Source organism: Acanthopagrus latus, chromosome 5 (assembly GCF_904848185.1).
Source record: "Acanthopagrus latus isolate v.2019 chromosome 5, fAcaLat1.1, whole genome shotgun sequence".
Taxonomy (NCBI): Eukaryota; Metazoa; Chordata; class Actinopteri; order Spariformes; family Sparidae; genus Acanthopagrus; species Acanthopagrus latus.
In genome coordinates this window covers 1552031-1576493 of record NC_051043.1, presented here as the reverse complement: position 1 = coordinate 1576493, position 24463 = coordinate 1552031, and the positions used below count along the sequence as shown (strand labels likewise).

General features: G+C 41.1%; 1 protein-coding gene across 2 annotated transcripts; it reads right to left on the bottom strand.

Moving 5' to 3' along the window:
- Window positions 1-124: 124 nt before the first annotated feature.
- Window positions 125-23806, bottom strand: rad17 (RAD17 checkpoint clamp loader component). Of its 2 annotated transcripts, XM_037097953.1 has the most exons (17): window positions 23568-23806; window positions 23231-23362; window positions 22633-22863; window positions 21998-22072; window positions 21541-21679; window positions 18237-18373; window positions 16446-16498; window positions 12026-12151; window positions 11296-11365; window positions 11096-11207; window positions 10812-10997; window positions 4031-4134; window positions 3785-3931; window positions 3242-3370; window positions 1829-1949; window positions 1328-1385; window positions 125-729 (listed from the first exon to the last, which is right to left on the bottom strand). In XM_037097953.1, the coding sequence occupies exons 2-17, from the start codon at window positions 23270-23272 to the stop codon at window positions 540-542; spliced, it is 1920 nt and encodes a 639-aa protein (XP_036953848.1). In that variant the 5' UTR covers window positions 23273-23362; window positions 23568-23806; the 3' UTR covers window positions 125-539. The 2 variants fall into 2 exon arrangements, with proteins under 2 accessions (XP_036953848.1, XP_036953849.1); XM_037097954.1 differs by lacking the exon at window positions 23568-23806 and having other exon boundaries at window positions 22633-22802; window positions 23231-23363.
- Window positions 23807-24463: the final 657 nt, after the last annotated feature.

Sequence of the window (24463 nt, the reverse complement as noted above, 5' to 3'; positions counted from 1 at the left end):
TCACCATCACCAGAGGGGATATTTAAAAGATCTTCATGCGAAACTGTTGTGTAAATATTGGATGACTGGGTGTGTAAGGAGAGAGTGTAAGAACAAGATACTGTTCAAGGAAAGAGCCATGATCAGCTATTCACAGTGTTTTTTATTAGCACACTCATTGGTTTAAACAACATACCTTTCAATAGTGCTGGACATACACGTACACACATTTCACCTGGCAGAACTGAACTGTTATGGGTCATTTTTGGAGATAATTACAATTAATCCTGATGATTGAACTGTATGATCATAAAAAGAGGACACTTCAATGAAGCAAAAACAACTCATCACATCAGAATTATTATCAGTCATGAACATTACATGAAGAAGGGCTATGGCTGCAAGTGTATAAAACTTTGTAACAGTGACAAGTGTGCTTTTAATCATGTAAAAAAACACTGATCCCAGCACTCGTTTTGTTAATTATGTATACACACACACTAAACAAAAAAAAAGACAAAAAAACGGTGTGGTGAAACAGTGCGACAGAGCAGTCTGGCTTAGTCGCTGGTATATTCTTCTATGATAAGGTCCTTCTCATCTGAAAGGTCTTGGCTTGTAGTCGGTTGGGGCTGACTGGCTGGCAGATGCTCCTCCATCCCACCCCTACCTTCATCTTTCTCCTCCTCCTCTTCAGTGTCTGTTTTCAGCTCGCCCGGCTCTTTGTCTGTCAGAGCCTCCAGTTTCGATCTGTACATACACAACATGAAGTAAAGAGCTAATGTACACTGAATTCTGTAGTGCTATTTATTATAATTATTATATAATTTATTTTGTAAGATTACTTTGACAGGTCCTCATATCATTTCAGATTTTCTACCATTCTCTGCACCCCTCCAGGTTTGTCAGGAGTAGAGCTGCACGATATGTCGTTTGAGCATCGCCATTGCGATGAAAAGAAAAGCAACGTCAGGTATCTGGAATTATTTTGGCCACAAGAAGGATGATATTGACCAAACACGTGTTCTGTGTCAACAGTGCCTTGCATCTGTTGCCACAACCACAGGTTACACAACTAATTAGTTTGACCATTTAAGTTAGTACCACACAGCTCAGTACAACAAAAACAGGTAAGATCAGTGCAGGTTAATTGTCCACAAGATAGCAGCAGTGCAGCATAATATAAAATGCTGTTCAGGTCATCTGATGAAAATTCCTGTATTTTTTCATATCACAAAAAATATTGCAACGTCAGTTTTTTCCAATATCGTGCAGCCCTAGTCAGGAGTCATCATGACTCCAAGGTACATTTGAATATAACATGTTTATGGGAAGACAGAATTTGTACCTGCCAGGGAACCTCCTCAGTGACATCTGGCCCACATCCTGGATAAAAGCTATCTGAGCTGGGAGACAGTTTTGCACAGAACACTTCCATTAATCAAACCTCACACAGTCAGATTCAAATGATACTGAAAAGCGCTGTTGATTATGTTAAGATGCCAACGTATCAAAGCAAGTAGGATTTAAGGTTCACAGTAGCACATTACTTGACTGTGCTGACAGTCAAAGATTACATTCTTTATCAACAAACTGTGTCAACCACAGAGCAACATGACAACAGTATCATGAAAGTGTCAACTAAAAACACCATATAGCAGTTACCTGAAAGCGTTTCAAGTTAGACAATATAGGCTTTGATATATTATTTAGATGTCCACTAACGAACATTCGTGGCATGCCATGTGACAGTTCTGCATTATACAGGTGGATGTTGATCCTCAATCACACCAGTTGAAACTGGACTTGTACTTATAAGTGTGTGTGTGTGTGTGTGTGTGTTTTTTACCTTGGTTCCTCATAGGGTTGTTGAGCTTCGCCAGGTACGGCAGCAGTTCAGTCTGCAGGCTGACTGGTGTCAGACAGAAGCTTCTGAATAGGAACTGGGCAGTCATGCAGTTCTCCCGGTGCTGACAGAAACAACATCAGTCTCATTACAGTCATATAGTCACTCATCCAGGTCAGGTCGCATTAGGAAATCGACACTTCTTGGCTGGCAGGATGACGGTTAGCGGAACAAGCAACAGCTAACGTGAGTTGTTCAAAAACCTTTTTAGTAAACTCTGTGTACACAAACAATGTTCTCAATGGTGGTGTTCATGTGTAGAGACCCTGGTGATACTACGTGAAAATGTTTCATGTTGTGTCGAGCCTTCTTAGTGTTTTAAAAATAGAGATTTTGATGCTTGCGTAAAAGTGCCCCTAGCATGCCATTGAAAATCATTTTGACCCAAAAGCGACAATATGGTAAATCTGAAAAGTGCCTCTTTGTCATAATGATGCTTTTACACAAAGGTTGAACTCTATCCAGGTGTCTATCTGACCCTGATGTCTGCTGCCTGGATTCAGTGGGAACCTTGAGAACCTTGCGATGGAGTCTGTAAGTCTATATTACTAATAATTGTCAGGGTCAAAGAGAAGGGGAGAATAATACAACTTGGACAACAACGGACCCTTCCATATGGGCAGTGAGTGGTCATCCCCCATTACACAGCTGATGTTATGGAGGAACAGCACTGCAAGGCGACGCAGAACCTGTAAGAGCTAAAGGTAAAGCACAGCCTATGCTTCCCAACTAACATCTCCAACATGATGGGCAGTCAAGGGGTTTTTACTTTAACTAGAGAAGCAAAAAGATTAGTGGACAAAGACCTGTAACACAAAGATTTTAGGAAGATAAGTTTAGATGACTTGCCCGGACAGCAGAATCATTTGCTGAGAGCCTTAAGCAACACTTCAAAATAGTAAAATGTAGTACTTTACATATTAAAGATGCTTCTTCACATATCATTTGAAATGCAAGAGGGGGCAATTAGCCTGTTAGAGATGTTTTTTTATATGTTCATGGACTGGTTGTTTAGCAAGTCCTTAAGCCTTGTTCCACCAAGCAGTCCAAGACAGACTGTTACACCTTAGAAAAGTCATTGTTGTGTTTCTATTGTAAAACATGTGTGATAACATGGTATGATAACAGAAACACTCCACTCTGTCCCATTTTGGGCAACCCCCAGTACCTAGCCAACTGATCTGACAAATATCCTATGGATAAGTTATAATGGAGATAGAGACTGTTTGACAGCTTCTGTTGATTGTTTGTTTGTTGACAATTTATAGGTCGTTTACATTTCCTGAACACCGAACTGCAAAGTGCTGTTGTTCCAGGCATCACGTTTAAAACACTGTTAAACCTTAATCCACTTACATTCTTGTTGACCAGAAGCCAGTTGGGTTTGTGTAGCGGTCTAAAGCCAACTGACACTTGTCGTGAGTTGGAGTGGAGGAGCCCCCTGGTGGCGAGTGAAGAGCCATAATCCCCCATGGTGCTGCGACTCTGAGAACAGCACAGCACAGCCCATTATATAGACCCGAAAGATTACGGTTACAAGTCAATACAACATGGGCTATATTGGAAATATATGGGGAACATATCAATAATAATAAACTAATACATTCAAGTTCTCACTCTCTACTACCTGTTTTTCTTCATCATAGTACTACGTACAACACAGCAAGAGTTGTAAGGTGTGTTTCCAGAGGTACAACATCCTGTCTCACTGTATTACAAACCAATGTGCTGCGGTCTGATAAGCTATAGCAGGTATGGGCATGAAGCTGGTGGTGTGCTGCAATCATAGCTCCTTAAATACATATGCAATAGTATGTATGCAAACAGCAGAAGCACTTTGGTCCAGATTCACTCATCAAAACATTCCTATTTGTTATTCATGTCTAGGGAAAGACTGACAGTCCAATCAGCAGTGAGGAGGTCAGCATCAGACAGATACTCGCTGGCTCGGTCCACATCCTCCACCTCAGAGAAGAAGTCCAGGTAATTTTGGTGGAGGTACAGGTTGAAGAACTCTCCAGATATGTGCGAACGCTCAACAACCAACTAAAAGAAACAGACGGATGAGTTCCAATTGTTCCCCAAACCCAAAACGACATTCAGGCATGTTGGTATATGTTAGAGCTACAGAAAGCATGTATGTACCTCTGGGTTTAATTGTAATTCTTCTCTGTGATGATGAGACAGGTGAGATGGTAGACCAGCTCCAGGGCTACACTCAGCTGCATGATCACCTTCATCAGTCCTTCCTGTTGATGACAAAGAACTAAGCATGCATCTGTGTCACTTGAAATTACTGAAGTATTGTCATGTTTGTTCAACAAAGGCCACAGTGCAACATCAAACATGTCAATTCCTGTTGCTAATAGCTGGCTCTTTCCAAAACTAAATATTGGCATGTAGATGTCTTCAGGATGAGTCTATTCTCAAACATGTGAAGTCTGAGGCAAATTTAACAATATACAGATGAGTTACAACAACTTCCTGTTTCAGTATGAAATATTAAAACTGCACCATCATTCAATGAAAACTAAAAGTTTGAACATTTTCATTGTTAGGGTCTTTCATATATGCTGACTAAATTTGAGATCGATTAACCTTCTAGGAGGAGTTTAAGTACACCTTTAAATGGCAAAAAATTGCCCACAAGATTCCATTTCCTGGGTAGTTTACACACCATCTGAAGTACAGCAATTTCTTTTTGTACAGCATTTTGGACAGATTCAAGCCTAGACTTGTTATTCTTCCACATATACAATGAGAATTGATGTACATAATGACAGTATTCTTTTTTTCATTTTTTTTTTATGACTTGTATTTTTTTATTTTGTCTTTTCCAAATCAGTACCAGCATACACACAAATAGCCATCAGAGAACATATTCTCCCATCCACCCCCACCCACCCGTAACAAGGCGGGATCAACTATCCATATAGTGGCTATACATATCTCAAGAAAACTCATACACATGATCATAGAGAGATCCTTCACGCTACAATAAAAAGTATAAATCATAAAAAAGAAAATAGTACCAAGGAAAACTTAAAAACAAACAAGTACAGAAAAAAAAATGCTAATCACATAATCGTCACATCTCCATCTTATTCATAACAATTCCTGAGCCTCCACTTATTTTTACTTTGGTGCAGATATACTGTCAAGGTACATGCCCCACTTCAGAAAATACTTTTCTGTTCTGTCCTGCATCCTATATGACATCCTTTCATATGCAGCTACTTTACCCAATTCAGTCAACCAGTCCTGGAGAGGAGGTTCTCCATGTTTCTTCCAGTTCCTGAGAATAATCTGTCGTCCAATCATGATAACAGTTTGTGTCCAGGATTTGAGTGGTTGGGGAAAAGCAGACAGTACTTTGTAGTCTCCTAGTATGTATAGCTTGGGGCAAAGAACAAAATGTCTTTTTAGGACTCTAACAATGTAACCGTGGATCTTCATCCAGTATTGATTAATCTTAGGACATGACCACATCACATGTATCATTGTACCTCCTCCCACACAACACTTCCAACAAGTAACTGAATCTGAGTCTGAAGAGTCTACTTGGGGTCCAATAGAATTGGTGCAGAATCTTAAATTGAATAAGCCTAACCCTCAAATCCCTTGACATTGTTCCAGAATTACCACACACCTTGGCCCATTCCTGTTCATCATATGTTACACCCAGGTCTCTTTCCCAGGAGAGTCTAAGGGCTGCAACCCCTGTCTCCCCCTCACCTTCCATAAGCATCTTATAATATTTAGCTGCTTCATGGCCTTTACCCAGCACCTGGAGGATTTTGTCTTATCTGCTAGTTTTGGGGGGTGAAGACTTGACCCATAAATCCCCCTGAAGTGCATGGCGTAATTGAAGGTAGATTGTAATCCTGTTTAAGTTCATCAAATGTTTTGAATAAATTAGTGCTATATACATTGTCCAATACAAGAATACCACTTTCTACCCATTCCTTCCAGATAAATATTTTTTTATTAATATTTAACTTGGGATTTAGCCAAATACTAGCAGCTTTGTTTAAATGTGGGTCGAGATCCATCAGCCTGGAGATCTTTTTCCATATACCTTGAAGGTGACAGGATGGGCCCTTTCATGTTTAGATAATTTAGTGGACAGACAGTGGAGGAGAAAGAGGGGGGCTAACACAGACCGCTCTATGCTGTACCACGGGGGGGCTCTCTCTGGAGGTAAAGCCCACTGTGCAAGTTGTCTGAGATTAAATGCATAATAGTAATATACTAAATTTGGGAGTCCCAATCCACCACGGTTGACTGGTCTTTGTAATTTTTTCATATCAATGCGTGCTCGTTTCCCATTCCACAAAACTTCTTTAAATAAAAAATTGAGTCGTTTGAAGTAACTATCTGGGATCTTTAATGGCAGAGAGTGGAGCAGATAATTAATCCTGGGAACGCAGTTCATTTTAACATTAACTTTCCCCCATGAGGATAGACACAGTGACGACCAACGTTTCACATCAATGTCCAGTCCCTGTATCAAGGGGTCAAAGTTCACCTTAACAATATCCTCCAATTTAGAGGGAAAAAGGATACCAAGATATTTTAGCCCCTGTTTAGGCCATCTAAATCTGCCAGCTTGAAAGAGTGAGGACGGACAAAACTTTGTTAAAGGGAGAGCCTCAGATTTATCCCAATTGACTTTGTATCCAATTTTTTTGAGAAGGCGTTAATTGTGTTCAACAATGACGGTATTGATACCACAGGGTCTGATACCAGTAGCAAGATATCATCTGCAAACATCACTAATTTATGGGTAAAAACGTCACCCCTGGGAAATTTTCATCCCTCCTAATTGCAGCCGCCTGTGGCTCCATGACCAAACAGAACAATAGAGGGCTAAGGGTGACATGTACCTCTGCCCAACTCAAAATATGAGGAAATGTACCCATTAGTTTGTACTGCAGCCTCTGGCCCATTATACAACAGGCGTATCCACTTTATAAACATTTCTCCAAATCCAAAAATTTCTAAAGTTTTAAACAAAAATCCCCATTCCACCCTATCAAACACCTTTTCAGCGTCGAGTGATTCAGCAGCAACCGGTGAATTAGAATCCGAGACTGCCCACAGAATATAGATAAAGCGTCTAATGGTGTCTGCAGAGCTGCCTCCCCGAATAAATCCCACTTGATCCTCGTGCACTACAGAGGTCATAACCTTCTCCAGTCTCTTTGCAAGTATTTTGGACAAAATCTTGGCATCTAATGGAATAAGGGAAATTGGACAATAGTTCTTACAGTAACAAGGATCCTTCTCCTTTTTGAGAACCAGTGTTACCAAAGCCTCTGATAAAGTAGCTGGTAGCTCCCCCTTTACGAATGCCCCATTATACATAGTGAATAATAGAGGTGTCAGTTCAGTGACGTAACATTTAAAAAATTCAGCTGTAAAGCCATCTGGTCACGGGGCCTTTCCAGTTGGTAGGCCTTTAATTACTCTAATAATTTCTTCACTGGTTATAGGTCGATCGAGGTCTGTCTTTTGTGATTCGGATAATCTGGGAAGATCTAATCCTTGAAGAAACCTTTCCATATCTTCTTCACTGCGCTGGATTTCTGCTGTGTGTAAATTCACATAAAAGTCTCTAAACATACTGTTAATATCTACTGTTTTAGCTTTTGATTCACCTTCTTCTGATCTAACCGCTGAAATAATAGATGATAGTTCTCTCTGTTTTAAACTGTTAGCCAATAATTTGTCTGCTTTGTCACCCGATTTGTAATATTTTTGTCTCATTCTGAAGAGTGAGAACTCCACTTTCAGTGACAATATGCAATTATAATCATATTTGAGTTGTGTAAGAGCTCTTAAATCTTCAAAATTGAAATTATTTTTTAACTTGGCCTCACAGTTCTTAATCTTGTCTTAAAGCACAGCTTGTTTTGCAGTACTCTTCTTTTTTTTTTTATAAGAGGCATGTTGGATGGTATAGCCTCTCAGCACAGCCTTTAGTGCCTCCCAGGCAATCCCTGCAGAGGGTGCTGTAGGTTCATTTAACTGAATATATATTTTAATTTGATTTCTTAATGCCTCTCTACATTTAGATTCTAGTAAGAGGGATGAATTAAATCTCCATCTCGGCATTCGGATCCTGTCACTGAAAGGCAGCACCTCCAAGCTAACTGGGGCATGGTCCGAGACCAAAATACTCCCAATAGAACATGAAGTCACGGATTGTAGAAGGTTTTTGGAGATGAGAAAAAAGTCTATCTGGGAGAACGTTGAGTGTGTGGCAGAGAAAAAGGTGTAATCCCTTCCTTCTGGGTTCAACATTCTCCACACATCTATGTAACCCAAGGACTCAGCCATGCTTCTCACTGCTAATAGTGGTTTAGGCACCCTTGTTGGAACAGTACTACTATGATCAAGAACAGGATCCATTACCAAATTAATCTCCTGCCTGCAGCATCTTGGCCTCCAGGTATGCAAAACACTATGGATCATCGCCATTTGGAGCATAGACATTTGTCAGAATAATCATGTGACCTTGTATTTCTGCAACCACAATGAGGATCCTTCCCCTGGTGTCTTTAAATTGTCTAATGTATTTAAATTGTAGCCTCCTGTTAATAAGTGTTAACACCCCACAGCTTTGACTAGATCCTGCATTATCATAAACCTGGCTCACCCATCCTCTACACAATTTCTCTGATTCTTCAGCAGAGAGGTGCGTCTCCTGTAGAAACACTACATCAAATTGTTTAGAATTCAGAATAGAAAATACCTTCTTTCTCTTAATTGGATGCCCCAGGCCATTCACATTCCAAGTGGAGATACTCAAATTGTCCATTTTAGCAGTCATAAATAATTTTTAGAAGTAAATAACAGAAATGACAAAACAAAATAAGAAACAATAAACAAAAAACAGCCACCTCACGACAATGTGCGTGTGATACATGTCCTTGTTAGAGCCCTCCATCCCGAAATAACCTGTTGCCCAAACACAGCACGCAACACAGAACTCTGCGCTCCCCGTTATAACAGAACTAAAATGACGGTCGATGAACGTTGACTGTCCAAGTGACATACCCATCCTGACCGACTGCATCATTATCACTTCATATGCCTCAGGACATTTTAAGGAGGTCCCTTAAAATAAAATTACAGGGGTATTTGTCTCCTCCCCCCCATTCACAAATCCCTGACCAGTGTAGTGAGAGAAAAGAGGAGAGGGGAAAAAGGAAAAGGAAAAGAAAGAGGGGGGGGGACTGCCTTGTGCTCATCTCCCCTATTACTCATAATGTCCCCTTAGTCCATTTGCCTCCTCCGGGAAACTGGGTCATATAACTGAGGGTACCCATTCCATTGCTTTTTTCAGATCCTCAAAGCGCTTCTGGATCCCGCCGTGATCGATCCTCAGAACCGCTGGGTAAAGGAGAGCGAACTTCATGTTGCGTTCCCGCAAAGCCTTCTTGCACTCCCTGAATTTATCCCGTTTCAGCTGCGTGGCCCGTGAGAAGTCAGGGAATATCATGATGCAGTTACCTTTCCAGACCAGCCCAGATTCGTTCCGCACGGAGCGTAGAATAAGCTCCCTGTCGACTGAGCGCAGGAAGCGAACCAGGATTGAGCGTGGTCTCTCCCCCGAACTTGGCCGTGGAATTGGGGCTCTGTGTGCCTGATCTATCTCTGGTGGTTGCGCAGTTTTGTTCCAGTCAAGGATCGATGTCAGTAGCTTCTGCATAAACTCCATCATATCCCCGCTCTCTCTACCTTCTGGAATACCCACGAATCGTAGATTGTTCTGTCTATTGCGGTTCTCCATATCTTCAAGTTTATAACGGAAATCCTCTAACTCCGCTTTGGTAGCAAGCGGGCTAGCCTCCTGTGAGGCCTTCACTTTTTTGTTGGAATCGTCCAGCCATTCTACCCTTTTGTCCACCTCCACCACTTGCGAGATGAGTGAAGACAGATTCCCTTCAACTGAGGTTGTGGTTCGGCGTATGTTTTCAAGGCTGGTTAGGTCGCTGGATATTTTTTGCAGTGTAGCAAAAATATTAGCAATGTCCTGGCTGAAGCGTGCTGTCTCTGGGGCCTCGGAGCCATTATCGTTGTCATCATGGTGTGCGCTCTGATGCCACAAATGCTTCTTAATATCCCCGCTTTTGAGTTGTTTTGACATCATGTATGACCAAGAAAGTTTCTCAATTCGAAACACGTTCGTAAAGCCAATATTAGAAACTAGTTGTAGGATTAATTTAACGATGCTAATCGGAGCTTTGGCTCAAGCAGCCATCTTTACCAAGCACGTCACGTGACCCCTAATGACAGCATTCTTTAAATATGGTTTGTGGTACCCATTTCCATTTATGTATCTTCCTTCATTAATCTGGATTGCATAGCTCTTTACATAGTCTATTGTTTCCAGTTTTTGACATTTAGCATTTCATATTCATTATCTTCAGATTGTGATACAAGTCAATGTTGTTACTTAATCTTGTGGTAACTAGGGGTGTCACAAATCGAAATCTATCAAATTGAGTCTTTCAGTTTCGTCACAATCGAAATCAAATGCACTGCGCAGCACATCTAAAGGAGAAGAAACACACTTAAAAAACCAGTGGACACGGCTAGCTGATTGGTTGCCTGCAGCTGCACTCCCACACAAACAAGCATCTACTTCATAGAAATTTTTATATGGGGGGCTTTTGAGCTCCTTAGCCACACCCATGCAAGAGAACCATATACATGTTCACCAGTTTTGATGACTGTGCAAAGTGATCTGAGTTTTTGAGCACCTCCAAAAAACTGTTCATTTCAGTTAAGGATTACAATTCCTGATTACATTTCAATAGGGCCTTCACACCTGTCAATAACATATCAGGCTTCAGATACACAGACAATACTTGAGTCTTTCCATTCCATTATATGTAACTAAAGAGATACAACTCACGTTTGCAATGCAGGATCTTCCCCAGTGCTCTGAACAGAAACAGAGAAACATCTTTCCCTCCAATAGCCTGCTCCTCTTCCTGCTCTTTTGTCTCTTTGGACTTCTTCCTCTGTTTTTTTCTGGAAACAGCTGAAGTCACAGGCTTGTCCGTCTTCATCCTCCACAGCCCCTTTTCCAATGATATGTCTAGAGGGCCACGGGGTCATTAAAAATCAAAAGGGATTTATGGCAATTTTCATTCCAGTCGTCTGATGTGGTGCAGTGTAGTGTGATTTACTCCTGACCTGTGAGTGTGGAAAACTGGAGGCTGTTGACAGCACTGCGAATATCTCCTGAGCTTCCTGAGCACAGTGTTTCCAACAATGCCTGGTCTGAGATGCGCATCATCGCACAGCTCTGCTTAGAATTACGGAAAAAATATGTCTTAAAAAACACAAAAATAGTTATACCAAAATGCGTTGACAGTTGCAAGGCTTCCTTTCACCTTTCCTGCCTCCAGAGTTGAAATTCGACTCAGGACTTTCATCATTGTGGTTGGAGCCACTGGATTAAAACTGGAAACAGACAAAACACAAAACAATGTTCAGAGGAATCCAGAGGTGCCTTTTGACCTAGAAGATGAACAGTTTTATTCAATATCCTGTTAATCTGCATGTGATTACTTAGAATTCTCAAATAAAGGCTGGTTTTCAAATCATCTATCCTCTTGACACTAATCATATCAGTATAAACAAATTCAGGCCGAAGCATAAAGTGGTGAGGAAATAACCAGCGCTGTGAAGGCATGTGTGGTGAACCCTTAAAGGTTGATTTATATGTAATTTTCAACATTAGGGTTATAAAACAAAACTGAGTTTAAGTCATGTTATTCTACATAAGAAAAAAACGAAGAACAAGTCAAACTGTTTAATAAAGTTCAGTGCAGACAGGATTTTTCTTACATCCAGTGTAGATACTGATATCAGCTAGTCCTCTGGAAGAGGAGTAGACTTTACAGCTTATTATTTGTCGATTAGGTAAAAGCAAGTGTAAAACGTGTTAGGCTGCGTTCAGACCAAATCTGGTCTTTTTTTGAATTGTCTGGGATTTGATTTTCTCTTACAAGTCCACAGTAGGGACTGAACTTTATTGAACATGGGTCTGTGGGGTCTGATTGGGATTGCCATAAAGGTCTAACATCCCTGTCATGGTCAGGAGTGTGCATTGCTTGTAACCTGATGCTGTTGATGTCCAGCTCATCCTGGATCTCTCTGGGGAAAAGAAAACCCGAGCCGCTGTCTCTACGCAGACTGTCTGACACTATGAACACCAGAGGACATCGACTGGTTTTCACAAAGCACCTGGAAGACACACAGCAGGACACACCATCATGGTGGAGGGAAATACACATATGGTACAGAATTTATACAATAACTATAAAAAGGGGTAACCCCCCCCCTTAAAATGTAATATCTTTAATATCACAGTGAAAACAGATTTTTACAAAGCAATGTCAAATTTAAAAAATTATGCAATGTAAAATAAGTGATTGCATAAGTATCCACCCTCTTCAAGTCAGTATTCAGTAGATGCACCTTTGGCAGCAATCACAGCACAGAGTCTGTGTGGACAGGTCTCAATCAGGCCTGCACATCTGGACACAGCACTTTTACTCCATTTTTCTTTGCAAAACTGCTCAAGCTCTGTCAGGTTGCACAGGGATCGGGGGTGAACAGCCCGTTCAAGTTCAGCCACAAATTCTGTATTGGATTGAGGTCTGGGCTTTGGCTCAGCCACTCGAGAAAGATCACCTTACTGTCTTTAAACCATTTCTGTGTAGCTTTGGCTGTATGCTTCGGCACATTGTCTTGCTGGAAAATAAATCTTCTCCCAAGCTGTAGTTCTTACAGACTGAATCAAGTTGTACTCCAGGATTTCGCTATATTTTGCTGCATTTATTTTACCTGCTACCTTTACAAGCCTTACAGGACCTGCTGCTGAGAAGCCTCCCCACAGCATGATGTTGCCATCTCCATGCTTCACAGTGGGGCTGGTGTGTTTGTGGTGATGTGCAGTGTTCACATGTTGAGCACTTACCACCCTCAACAACTAAACAAATGCCATGGAAATGCTCACCAACGGTTGGCACAAGGGACTTCTTAACATCTTGTCCTGTGTATTTTGATTCTGACATCTGGTCTCGTCCAGTGACTGCTGTAAAAGAAAAGCTAACAACATGGGAAAGTCTATGTGACAGCTTGGAGAGACAGCTGACAGGAGGGAACAAACCCAACTGGGGCCGTCATGGGCTAGCTACTCATGACAACAGTTCCCAACACTGTTTCAGTTAGTTGGAGACACCCGGCAAATGCTTCTAAAAGTAAACAAAGGAACATAACCCCAGAGCCTGCGAGAGCAGGGGCGCAAGATGGCTCACTGATTGATAACACAACTACAGACCCCGGAACGGAAACGACTATGGACAAGGAGAGCAAGGCACATGAGACATCCATAACAGCTGCAGGATGCAAGCTTCGGGTTTGCATTTGTGGGCGGGAGAAAGTAACATCAGTCATGGGTCTGATGATCCACCAAGGGAGGAAAAAGGGCTTGAGAGAGCAGAGACATGGGCCTTGCATTGACCAGTACTTCTTACAAAGCAACCAGGCAAATCAGTCGAGTGAAGCACAGCAATGGGACACAAAACAAAGTTCGCAGAGCATCAACACCCCTGACCCCGAAGAGGGTTATGCAAGCAAAGAAATGCCAGTGGAGGAGCCCATGCAACCACAAAGACCTCCTTTGGATGTAAAGATCAAAGGGCACAAACCTGGTGTGAAATGGCCCAAAGCTGTTGAAAAGAAAGAGTGGGAAACAGTCAACAGTGACCTAATACATATTTGGAGCAACAAGGGGGAACAGCAGAGGAAAAGCTTGAAAGGATGGGTGACACAATCTACAGTTATGGAGAAAAGCAGTTTAGAGTAAGTAAAGGGAGAGATGGAAAGAAACTACCAACACCAGTCAAGTCCAGGAGGCAGCAGGAGATCGAGAGGCTAATAAGAGAGAGGAGACAGACGAAAAAGCAATGGAAAAAGGCTTCTGACGCAGGGAGAGAAGGAATCATTTTACTCCAAGTGGACGTCAAGAGCCGACTGGCAACCTTGAGAAAAGCAGAGAACTTGAGGAAACGTCATAAGAAGAAGGAACACACAAGAACACGGTTATACAAAGACCCTTTCAAGTTCATCAAAGACCTCTTCATAAAGGAAAAAAGTGGAACCTTGAAAACATCAAAACAGGAATTGGAAGAACATCTGAAAAAGGCCGATCAAGATACGAAAAAGCATGAGAAATTAGTCATCCCACATGACATCCTGCCCATTCAGCCACCTGAATTCAAACTGGACACCAGCCCCCCAAAATGGAAAGAGGTAGAGAACATGGTCCAGCAAGCAAGAGCAGCGTCAGCTCTGGGGCCTAATGGAGTACCATATAAGCTCTACAAGAATGCACCGGACGTGCTACGCTTTCTATGCAAGCTCATGAGGGTGGTTTTAGAAGAAGCAAATAATACCTAAGGCATGGCAACGGGCTGTCAGCGTGCTCATACCTAAAGAAAAAGATGCGTCAGACATCAGCCAATTCCGGGCAATATGTCTCCTCAACGTCGAGGGAAAAATCTTTGTCAGCGTTGTGTTACAAAGGCTGTCCACCTATCTGGTAAGAAACAAGTACATCAATACATCAGCTGGAACACAAAAGTCTATCCAGTTGAAGTGGGATGTAGAGGATTTGTTGCATCGTCTACCATCAGACTACTAAAAGATCTAGGAATCCACGGTCAGGCTCTGCGGAATACCATCAAATCGGTCTCAGAAGAAGCAGAAAGAAGCAGCCGGTGGATTTGGCTCAAGCGGAAAGACCCATGCTAGGCCTAAAATACGTCAGGATGAAGCTTGGGGACAGTTCTGATGAAAGATACATGCTGAGGGCTGGTCATCCTGCAGCAGGCTGCCCTTGCGGAGGGTGTATAGTGTGAAAGGCCGAAACACCCAAGGATGTTGCAAGGATACACTACTGATGATGTATCCTGTGCCCAACTGTCCTGAAAGTTACCCCCGCCCCCACACACGCACATGTTGAGCGCTTACCACCTTCAACAACTAAACAAATGCCATGGAAATGCTCGCCACCTGTTGGCACAAGGGACTTCTTAACATCTTGTCCTGTGTATTTTGATTCTGGTGTCTGCCAAACATAGCGTTTTGTCTGATGGCCAGAAAGCTCCATTTTGGTCTCATCAGACCAAAGAACCTACTTCCAGTTAAACTTGGAGTCTCCCACATGTCTTTGGGTGAATGGTACTTGGAATTTAATGAGCTTTCTTCAATACTGGTTATATGCAGAGTCTCTCCCATGTCAGCTGCCGAAGCTTTGGACTAGTCACTAGTCACAGGTGTCTTGGTGGCCTCCCTCACTGGTCTCCCTCTTGCACTCACTCAGTTTGTGAGGATGGCCTGCAGATTTACACATGTTCCATATTCCTTTCATTTCTTATGATGGATTTAAGTGAACTGGAGGAGATGTTCAGTTTTTGTATCCATCCCTTGATGTTTACTTGGTAATACTTTCTTGGAGTATGCTTTTGTCATGATAGTGTTGTTTTAGCCAGGAGTACTGATTAACCAGTGACCTTTAGACACAGGTGTCTTTATACTACAATCACTAGAGACACATTCACTGCACTCAGGTCATCTCCATTTCACTAACTAAAAAAAGCATTTTTTGACACTTTGATGAAAGCGGATAGGTAAGTAGCCATGTGTTTAGTATAAGAGCTGATAGGTCCATAATGTGTTGAAATGCAAACTACATTGATTATTGCATTGAAAGCTTTTTTCATTTTTATATAGGCTACAGTATACCGTTTTTCTCTCAGGGATATACTCATTGCCAGTGACAGGAGTCTGTGTTTATAAAAGGTCATATCTATTTGTGACAAAGAAAAGCCTTTTCTTTAATAAAATATTAGAAAAGGTAATTAATTTTTTTAATGATGATCACAAAGTAGAAAGTGATTACCAAACTCTGAGTAGCAAACTCAGATTTAATTATTATTATTTTAAATCATGCATGGAAATGTACACATAAAAACTGTTGCATCAAGATGCATCGATAATCAGTTCCGAATTGAATCACTAACCTCAGAATCAGAATCGAGCCAAATCATGAGGTGCCATGAGATTCCCACCCCTATTAAAGGGGATGAATACTTATGCAATCACTTATTTTACACTATAAAATTTTCATTAATTGACATTTTTTTGTAAATTTCTTCTCACAAAAGCCAAATTGTATTGACTATGATTCCATTTATAAAAGCACTAAATGGGAAAACATCCAAGGGGCACCGTACATATAATAATCAAACTAAGCAATGAATTGTCGAATGACTATCATCAATTACTGATGCTGGGCTCCAAGACCTCCTTTATTTCACAGAAATAGAGAAACTGAAAGTTGCTACTAAAGTTGCTATTAAACCAGCAGTGCTGTATTGGTCAGTTTTACATAGTGGTTTCAGTGCTGTGTCAAGATAGCAACTTATCCTGTTTTGTTTTGTTTGATGGGAAATGTATGTTGTGATCTCACCTCAGGATATCATGCAGGCTGCCAGGCTGCCTGTAGAATTGGTTTGGTAAATCCTGAGAAGGGACAAGTGATGATAAAGCATTAAATTAAAGTCCGTGTAAAGCAAATTTAGCCATTTTCTTCTAAACATTAAAAAGGTCATAAATGTATTTCTTTTAAAACATGTAAAAAGCATTCAACCATTTAGAATTTAATTTTGGAGCTAGGCTCACAAACTGTGTTTCAGGATTTCTGTGTTCAGGATTTAATGGGCGGGTCAGAAAATCATGGCCGCGTTACCTAACGCGGCCATGATTTGCATAAACCCGATCCTGCTGCGGAAGCCCTATAAATACACTCAGCGCATTAGCTTCGGTGGTTTTTCTGCTGGCTCTCGAGTCCTGGATAGCATCTCTTAGAATAGTTTGCAGCTAGCTAACCAGTCAACCAGTCAGCTAAACAGTCATGTCTCCTCCACATCGCTGATGCATCTTTCCTGGATGCCACAGTGTGCAGAGTAATGACACTGATAGCTTATTTAAGTTTCCTAAAGATGACAACGTAAGGAAATGGTGGGTCGATTTTGTCAAAAGGAGCTACTGTGGAGAGTTAAAAATCACCACCAACACCTGTCTCGGCAGTGTCCACAGTTATATACAGTTACAGGGACCAAATGTATCTAAACAAAGCAGCATGGCAGGGATGAAATCATTGTTACTAATTAAAACGCGTTTATATTCACACAAATCAATCACAGTGAAATGAATTGCCTCAATGCTTCAATGCATTTCACTGATGATCTTCAGGTTTGGAACTGGAGAAATAGCCGTCAAAACAAAGCGGACGGATTATAAACACTCGGACCACACAGCAACAGGTGTAGTAGGAGTCACAAGTGTTCATTTGCAACCTGTGCTCTACAGATGCATCTACCACTCTCCCTGCAAAATATAAGCAAGAGCAGTTATAAAGACGAGACGTTCTAATAGCTTAACACATATTTAAACCGATCAGACACTGCTATAGATGTAATCAAACATCCATGTGGTCACCACAGCTTAGCCATAGAGAACAAATGGCAGAGGAAGTCCTAGCAAGCAACAAAGAGTATGTGGTCACTGCATGACAGGTAAGGAGATGCACTTCCTTTTAAAATGTGACAAATACAACGACATATGAGTAAAATATTAAAACTTTAAACTTTTTTTTTTTCTTTTTAAATTGTGCCCTCTAAGATAACCAGATTGATGCATTTAACTTTAAACTGTGCAAGATTTCTTCCAGTAGAGTATGTCCCCAGAACCCCCTAGAGGTCTGAGGTCATCCCACCATAGTCTCATAAAAATATATGAGAAACAGTGTATAGATTAAAAGTCCCTATCATTACGAGATTTTCCAGCAGAGTTGGTCCAGACACATTTTCCAATAAATCCTTAACAGGTCAAAGTCACCCTTTAGTTATTTTAAAGCTTTTATTTTGAAGCAGCGAAATCAGTAAACATCGGGTTTTCACCAGCAGTAAATTAACAGGATTCCCAAAACAGCTCAGAGATCCAGATCTGGAGAGTTAACATGCAATCATGTTAATCATTGGAACAGATAATTGATCACAGAATATTATGGTTTATTTTGTAATTATATTTTTCTCGCACTGCAAAACAACAATACCTTCCTGCAATTGCAGGCTATTACAATAACTACTCTAAACAGCCTAGACAATGCTCAGGCAAGCCATTTCCTCATGACAGGATGTCATTAAACATAACAATAGTTTTGTGTCGCCATTGTTAAATGTTACAATTACATACATACCTCCACCAGTATGAGCTTCCTGTCTGTTGCTCCTCCATCACCCACCATTTTCAGACAGTTGTACTTATTGGCTCTAAGGAGGAAGTCCTGAAACTGTGCTAACTGGGAGCTGCAGGACAAGCCGTTTATCCTCCACTCTAACAAAAGACAGAGAATAACACATGCAATGACATAAACAGGATGGAGGAGCCTGTGTACTGACACATGAAAGCTGTGGAGGTATCAGTGATTATTTATCACATTGCAACTGCAAAGGCCCTGACACAGTAGGCATCAGCCAATGAACTGGCCAACAGTGAGCATCTGTGGTCCATCTGTAGCGGAGTATTGACACTAGTCAGCCCTTGTCAGTGGCTTTTTGGCCAACTGAGCATATGTGAAAGAAATCACCATGATTGGAAGTTCAGCTAAGTGATTCAGTGCACAAGAAGAGAAACAGAAAAAATAAAGGGAACACCCCTTGAGCCCGTTGCTGTAATATCCATGATTTCAACCACATACGGCAGATTTTCCTTACTCAGCCTATTTGCCAGTGCCTAAACCTTTTATCATGCATGTTATTCCATTCTATTATGACAAAGGAATGGGTATGGTGGTGCCCATCAGCATTGCTTCCGATTCTGCCTTGTGGCCCCTTGCGGTACTGCAGTAAAAAAATCCCTGCAGCCCAAAAATAATTTTCCCATAGACCACCATTCTTCTGTAAAACTGTTGGCAGAACACCATGAAATGAAACAACAGTCAATCATAATTCATTAAGTTAGAACATTGTGACTCATTGAGATTTCATATTCATACACCTCATCCTCAGAAAATAGTAAAGTGTATGGGTTGAGTGGGAACTTCAAGGGCATATTCAGTGTGGATACTCTGGAAGTAAACCTAGAAAACCTTTTTTTTCCCGATTCTCATTGGATTGGATAGGTATACTGTTTGTGCTCTGTTTCTAGTTCTTCAAATAAATCTATGCACTAAAGTACTGAGCTAGTTGCCGCTAGTTCATTGATGTCTGGTTTATCTGGGCCCTTAGCCTGCATTCACCAATAAATCATCCACCCCATCTACAAACATTGTTTAGGGAAAATAAACAAATAGCTTTCAAAATAAAGCAATCCAATACATCCACACCAACCTCACTCAGTCTCAACTAGGGATGCACAACCTGGATATTCTTTTCCTATGTATGTATGTATGTATGTATGTATGTATGTATGTATGTATGTATGTATGTATGTATTTATTTTACCAATAGTGAAAACCAATATTAAAAAAAGAATTGTATGATCTTTATGCAGAGCTGAAGGTAAGAAAGGCTCAGACGTAGTGATTAGAGATGATCGATTTCATATTCTCTAGCTCTAATAAGATTGGTTGTAGACTTTTTACCTCCTCTCTGAACCTTTGTGACACATGTATTGCAAATTCCAATCATGTTTTCTTTCCTCTCTAACTGTTAAAAGCATTTCATCTCTGTCTTTGTTGGCAGATCACAAAGTTACCAAGGTGCAAACAAATGTTCCACTTGTATAGTCAATGAAAGCAATTTGGCTTCATATTATCGACTATATAGTCGCAGTCAGAAGTAGATGTATATGTTGGCAGTCTTCAGTTCGCACAATTCTATCGCTCTTCTGTGATGAATAAGTGGACCACAAACTACTTTGTCACTAAAACATTTGTGAACTTTAGTTCAATAATTAATTTAGTATGTGTCTTCTGAAAAAATGACCAAATCTGTTGGATCAAGAAAATATATACATACAGTAATTCTATTATTTGGCCATTTTCACCTTAATCATGCACTTTTGATATCCATTCACAAGCTTCTGGTCGTCCTTTAGTTGAATGTTTGACCACTCCTGCGTGACAGAATCAGTGAAATTCAACACATTTTTTAGCTTCCTAGCACAGTTTTGTTTCTTCGGCACAGTCTCCATGTTCTCGATGAGGATTAAGCCAGGACTTTGGAAAGGCCATTCCAAAACCTCAATTCTAGCCTGATTTAGCCATTCCATTAACACCTTTGATGCTTGTTTGAGATCACTGTCCTGCTGGAACACTAAGACCCAATGTTCTGGCTGATGATTTTAGGTTTTCCTGAAGAATTTGGAGATAATCCTCCTTCTTAATTAGTCCATTTACTTCCTTTAGAGCAGCAGATCCACTGGCAGCAAACAGCACCACAGTATAATACTACCAGCACCATGCTGGACAGCAGGTTTGGTGTTCTTGGGGTTAGAGGCCTCATCTTCTCTCCTCCAAACACACTGCTGCTCACTGTAACCAAACAACTCAGTTTTGTTTTATGTGACCACAGAGTTTTCCTCCAGAAGGTTTTTTCTTTGTCCATGTGATCAGGACACATCAGGACTTAAGCTGAGCTTTAAGGTGCTGCCTCTATACCAAGGGCTTCTTCTTGCACACCAGCCTCTCAGCCCATGTTGATGTAAAACACAGTTGACTGTGGACACCGACAGCTGTCTTCCAGCAGCTTCTGATTAATTGCAGACTTGCTTTTTGGTGTTTTTGGTTGACCCTTGACCATCCTTACCAGTTTTCTCTCAGCTGCAGGTGATAGTTTGTGTTTTCTAGCTGTGCCATGCACTTAATACTTACAAAGAGTTCTTTGAACAGTTGATCTTAGGACCTGTAACTACTTTGAAATGGCTCCATGTGACTTTCCTGACTCCTTAGACTTGGTCATTGTAGCGTTTGTGTCTGATTCTAATGGTCGTATCAAACAGTTCTATTAAAATGAGCCCAGAAAAGTCACCGGCTGTTATCAGAACCACTCAGAAGAAGTTACAATGATATAAAGGACATTAGATTCATACACTGAACTTTTTATAATCACCTTAATTGATTATTCAAGTTACTGTATGTATGTCAAACTTCATGAATGTTTTTGTCACAAAGTAGTTTGTGTTCTACTCATTCATCACAGAAACAGGACAGCCGTAGAAATTATTGGAACTTACAACTTCCATGATATACATGTTCTTTATGAGTGTAGGTAAAATTTTGTCTATGACTTTGTCGGCAAGAATTTCATTGATACAATAAATAGCTGTTGATATACATTTTCCAGTATCAGGCAGATAATTCAGTGTTCCAATATTGTGTATACCTATTCTAAACAAGAGCATTGTTTGTAGCAATGTTTCTGGTCATGTAGGGGCAGTTCATGAATAAGGTCATGTTCATTTGTTTTAATAATTACTTTAAGCTAATTCTCAGTTTGACAGAACCATTGATGGCAGCTGAAACATTGATGGCAGGTAGGCGATTAAGGTTTTATCCTCACCATGCTGACTGCTACTGTATGGCTCATGGCTGGTGGGGTTGGTCCACTCGTGCACCCTGAGGCCCAACTCCTTAGACAAAACCTGGACTGTGGCAGTCTTTCCACAGCCGGATGGTCCCGTCAGCAGCAAGATGCCACACTGAAGAGGACAATAGCATGGCCAAACCTGAACGATCAGCTTCACTTAAAACCTCCAAAGACAACAATATAAGGGTTTGAGATCATAACACACTACATGATTAGTTCTTCTTAACATATCTTGGTCTCAAAGCAGGATGTATTATATGACTGACACTCCTGACAGCAAAGCTCATTGGACATCCTATTAAATCACTAAACAAAATGTTGTAACAGAGGCAAGAGTCACTAAAAGACAATATTAGGGTATAAGGATAGTAGCCAAGGTTTAGTCAGTGATATCATGAACTGTCAGAATCAAAAATGAAACTTCATGTACCTGTTGTGTGTTTGTGTGGACTCTTATCCAGTTCTCCACTTCTTCTATCTTTTTCTTGTGGACAGCTAGCTCAGCCTACACAAAACACACACAGTAACCATTATACATCAGAACAGAAGGTTCAGGTTTGAATCACAGTAGAAAATACAAGATGGTATATGGACATCTTCAGCCTCCAGAAATTCAAATCAAATAAACATAAACCCCTGGTCACTGGAGGTAAGAGAAGGATTATTTCCCATTTCTGTGACCACCACGTAAATGCATGTGGTACTAAGATGTACACTGAAAGTGATAGTGGCACTGGCCATCAATATTACTTGCTATACTGGCAGTGAAGTAAGTCCCTCAGTGCAATTCTAATGAGGAAATTACATACTCAATGATTCAGCTCAAATATTTTCATGTATCAGGCACCCTTCACGTTGAATGCTAATGTCAATGTATATACTGAGGATTTATACTGCCACTCCCTGTGGCCCAGGACTCTCACTGTCTTAACGTGATGAGAGAGCACTTAAGACACATCACAGTACTGAACTTATTAGACAAATTCTGCAAGTCAGACCAGTCATTTGCTGGATGCAAATCTAATACTATAGACCAGAACAGATATCAATAGTGATGATGCTCACTTGTGAACGTGGAGAGTATTTGTCCACCCAGGGTTCATCCTGGTCGCTCTGGGCTGACTTATTTAGCAGGCAGTGCGAATGAGGGTTTGAGCTGCCAGCCTTTACTTTTCTCTTCCCAGGCCTCTTGGGCTGAGCTTTGGAGCAGAGAACTTGGCTACCCTTGCCCATTCCTGTCAGAGAAAAGTTTTCCCCAGGAAAATCAGCGAAGGAGGGGTCCACCCAGCGGTTCAGCTATTATAAATACAGACAAGCAAACATTATTATAGATTGACAAGGACTAACTGAAATAGGTTAACTACAATAAGTAAGTATATATATATATATATATATATTACAGCCAAAAGACTATTTCTAGACAGAACCAGCAGCCAAAACTTATATTAGTGAAGGCTCCTCCAGAGCTGGGACCAAATCACTGTTGGTGGTAAAATAAAAGGTACCCCGACCCATTCATATATACTTTTCAAAAAAACAGATAGTTGATGATATAATTTCTTCTAAAAATGTAAGCGCGCGCATACAAACACATTGTACTGATGTGTGATGCACACACCCACACAAACCATATTGCAAATGCCGTAACCCTTGAAGAACTTACCCTGCTTGAAGCAGCTTTATCTCCCAGAGAAAGCCTGCTCATCCCTCACCGCGCTGCTTCACACCGAAGGCGACACCGAGGGAGACCTCCTCGCGACCCGGAAAGCAGTTTAAAAAATTACTGGTGATGGATCTAACGAACAGCAGGGCACAGTTTTATAAATATAAAACAAAAAACATCGTATCCTCGTATCATGTATAAACAAAGAGTCAGTGGACATTTGAGATATAATAGGTACTGCATTTTATTTCGCTTGATTTCTGCTTACGTTCCCCAAAAATTTTGAAGTGTGAGTTCATGTTAAGCTGGTATGATAACTCTGCACACTTTGGCTTACCCTGTTTGGTCATTCCATGAGTCCGAAGCAGACTTCGGTCTTTCCGTCACCTCAAACTGTTGTTCAGATATGATGTGAACTATGTTCAGAGCTGAGGAGGAAGCTTTACTTTTTTGTTACGACAGAGTTAAAGGCGTAAGGCATGCGAAAGGAGATGAAAGGCAAAAAGAGTGTGCTTGTTACGGAGTGCCATAAACTGTTTGTTCAGTGACGTAAAACTGACGTGAAGCCTCCAATCTTTGCAGTCTTTGTTTACGGAAGTGTGTTGAGGCCGTTGGGGGCATGGTTGGAGAGGCCATAGACATAAAATACGTAGACGTCTCATAGACTGACGCAGCCTATAGGAGCTAACGTATCAGCGCGGCCGCCATCTTGGATGGGTCTCCAATGCGACTCCCCAGCATTTATTTCTACTGAGGAGGGTGTTTCCCCAACTACAATTATCATAACCTCCCGATTTTTTTACCGGATTTTCACACGGTTACAAACGGCAGAGATTTAGTTATGATACAGGGCGCTGTCACAAAAAATATATTTAAAAAAAATCTTACTTGTGAAAGGTAATCCCCCATGATCTGGTAACAATACTGCGCCGGTTACTGCAACCATAAACTGCACAAAATACGGTCAAGGTTGCTCGTTCTCCATTGATTCCGATTGACTCTGGTGCAAGCCTACATAAGGAGACCCAACCAAGATGGCTCATCAGTGAGGGCCCTGCGATGAGCTGGCGACTTGTCCAGGGAGTACCCTGCCCTCGCCCTGAGACAAGGCTGGGATTGGCTCCAGCAGCAACACCCCGTGACCCCATGGAAAGGGATAAGCGGTTACGGACAATGACATGACATGAACAAACAAAAGACGGCTGAAGATCCTGGCCAAAAGGAACAAAAGAT

Coding starts and splice junctions, on each gene's coding strand:
- rad17 (XM_037097953.1), bottom strand. CDS start 23,272: ATGAGCAGGCTTTCTCTGGGAGATAAAGCTGCTTCAAGCAGG. Junction 21,680..21,997: donor TCCACACAAACACACAACAG/GTACATGAAGTT, acceptor TGTCCTCTTCAG/TGTGGCATCTTGCTGCTGAC. Junction 730..1,327: donor CTGAGGAGGTTCCCTGGCAG/GTACAAATTCTG, acceptor GTGTATGTACAG/ATCGAAACTGGAGGCTCTGA.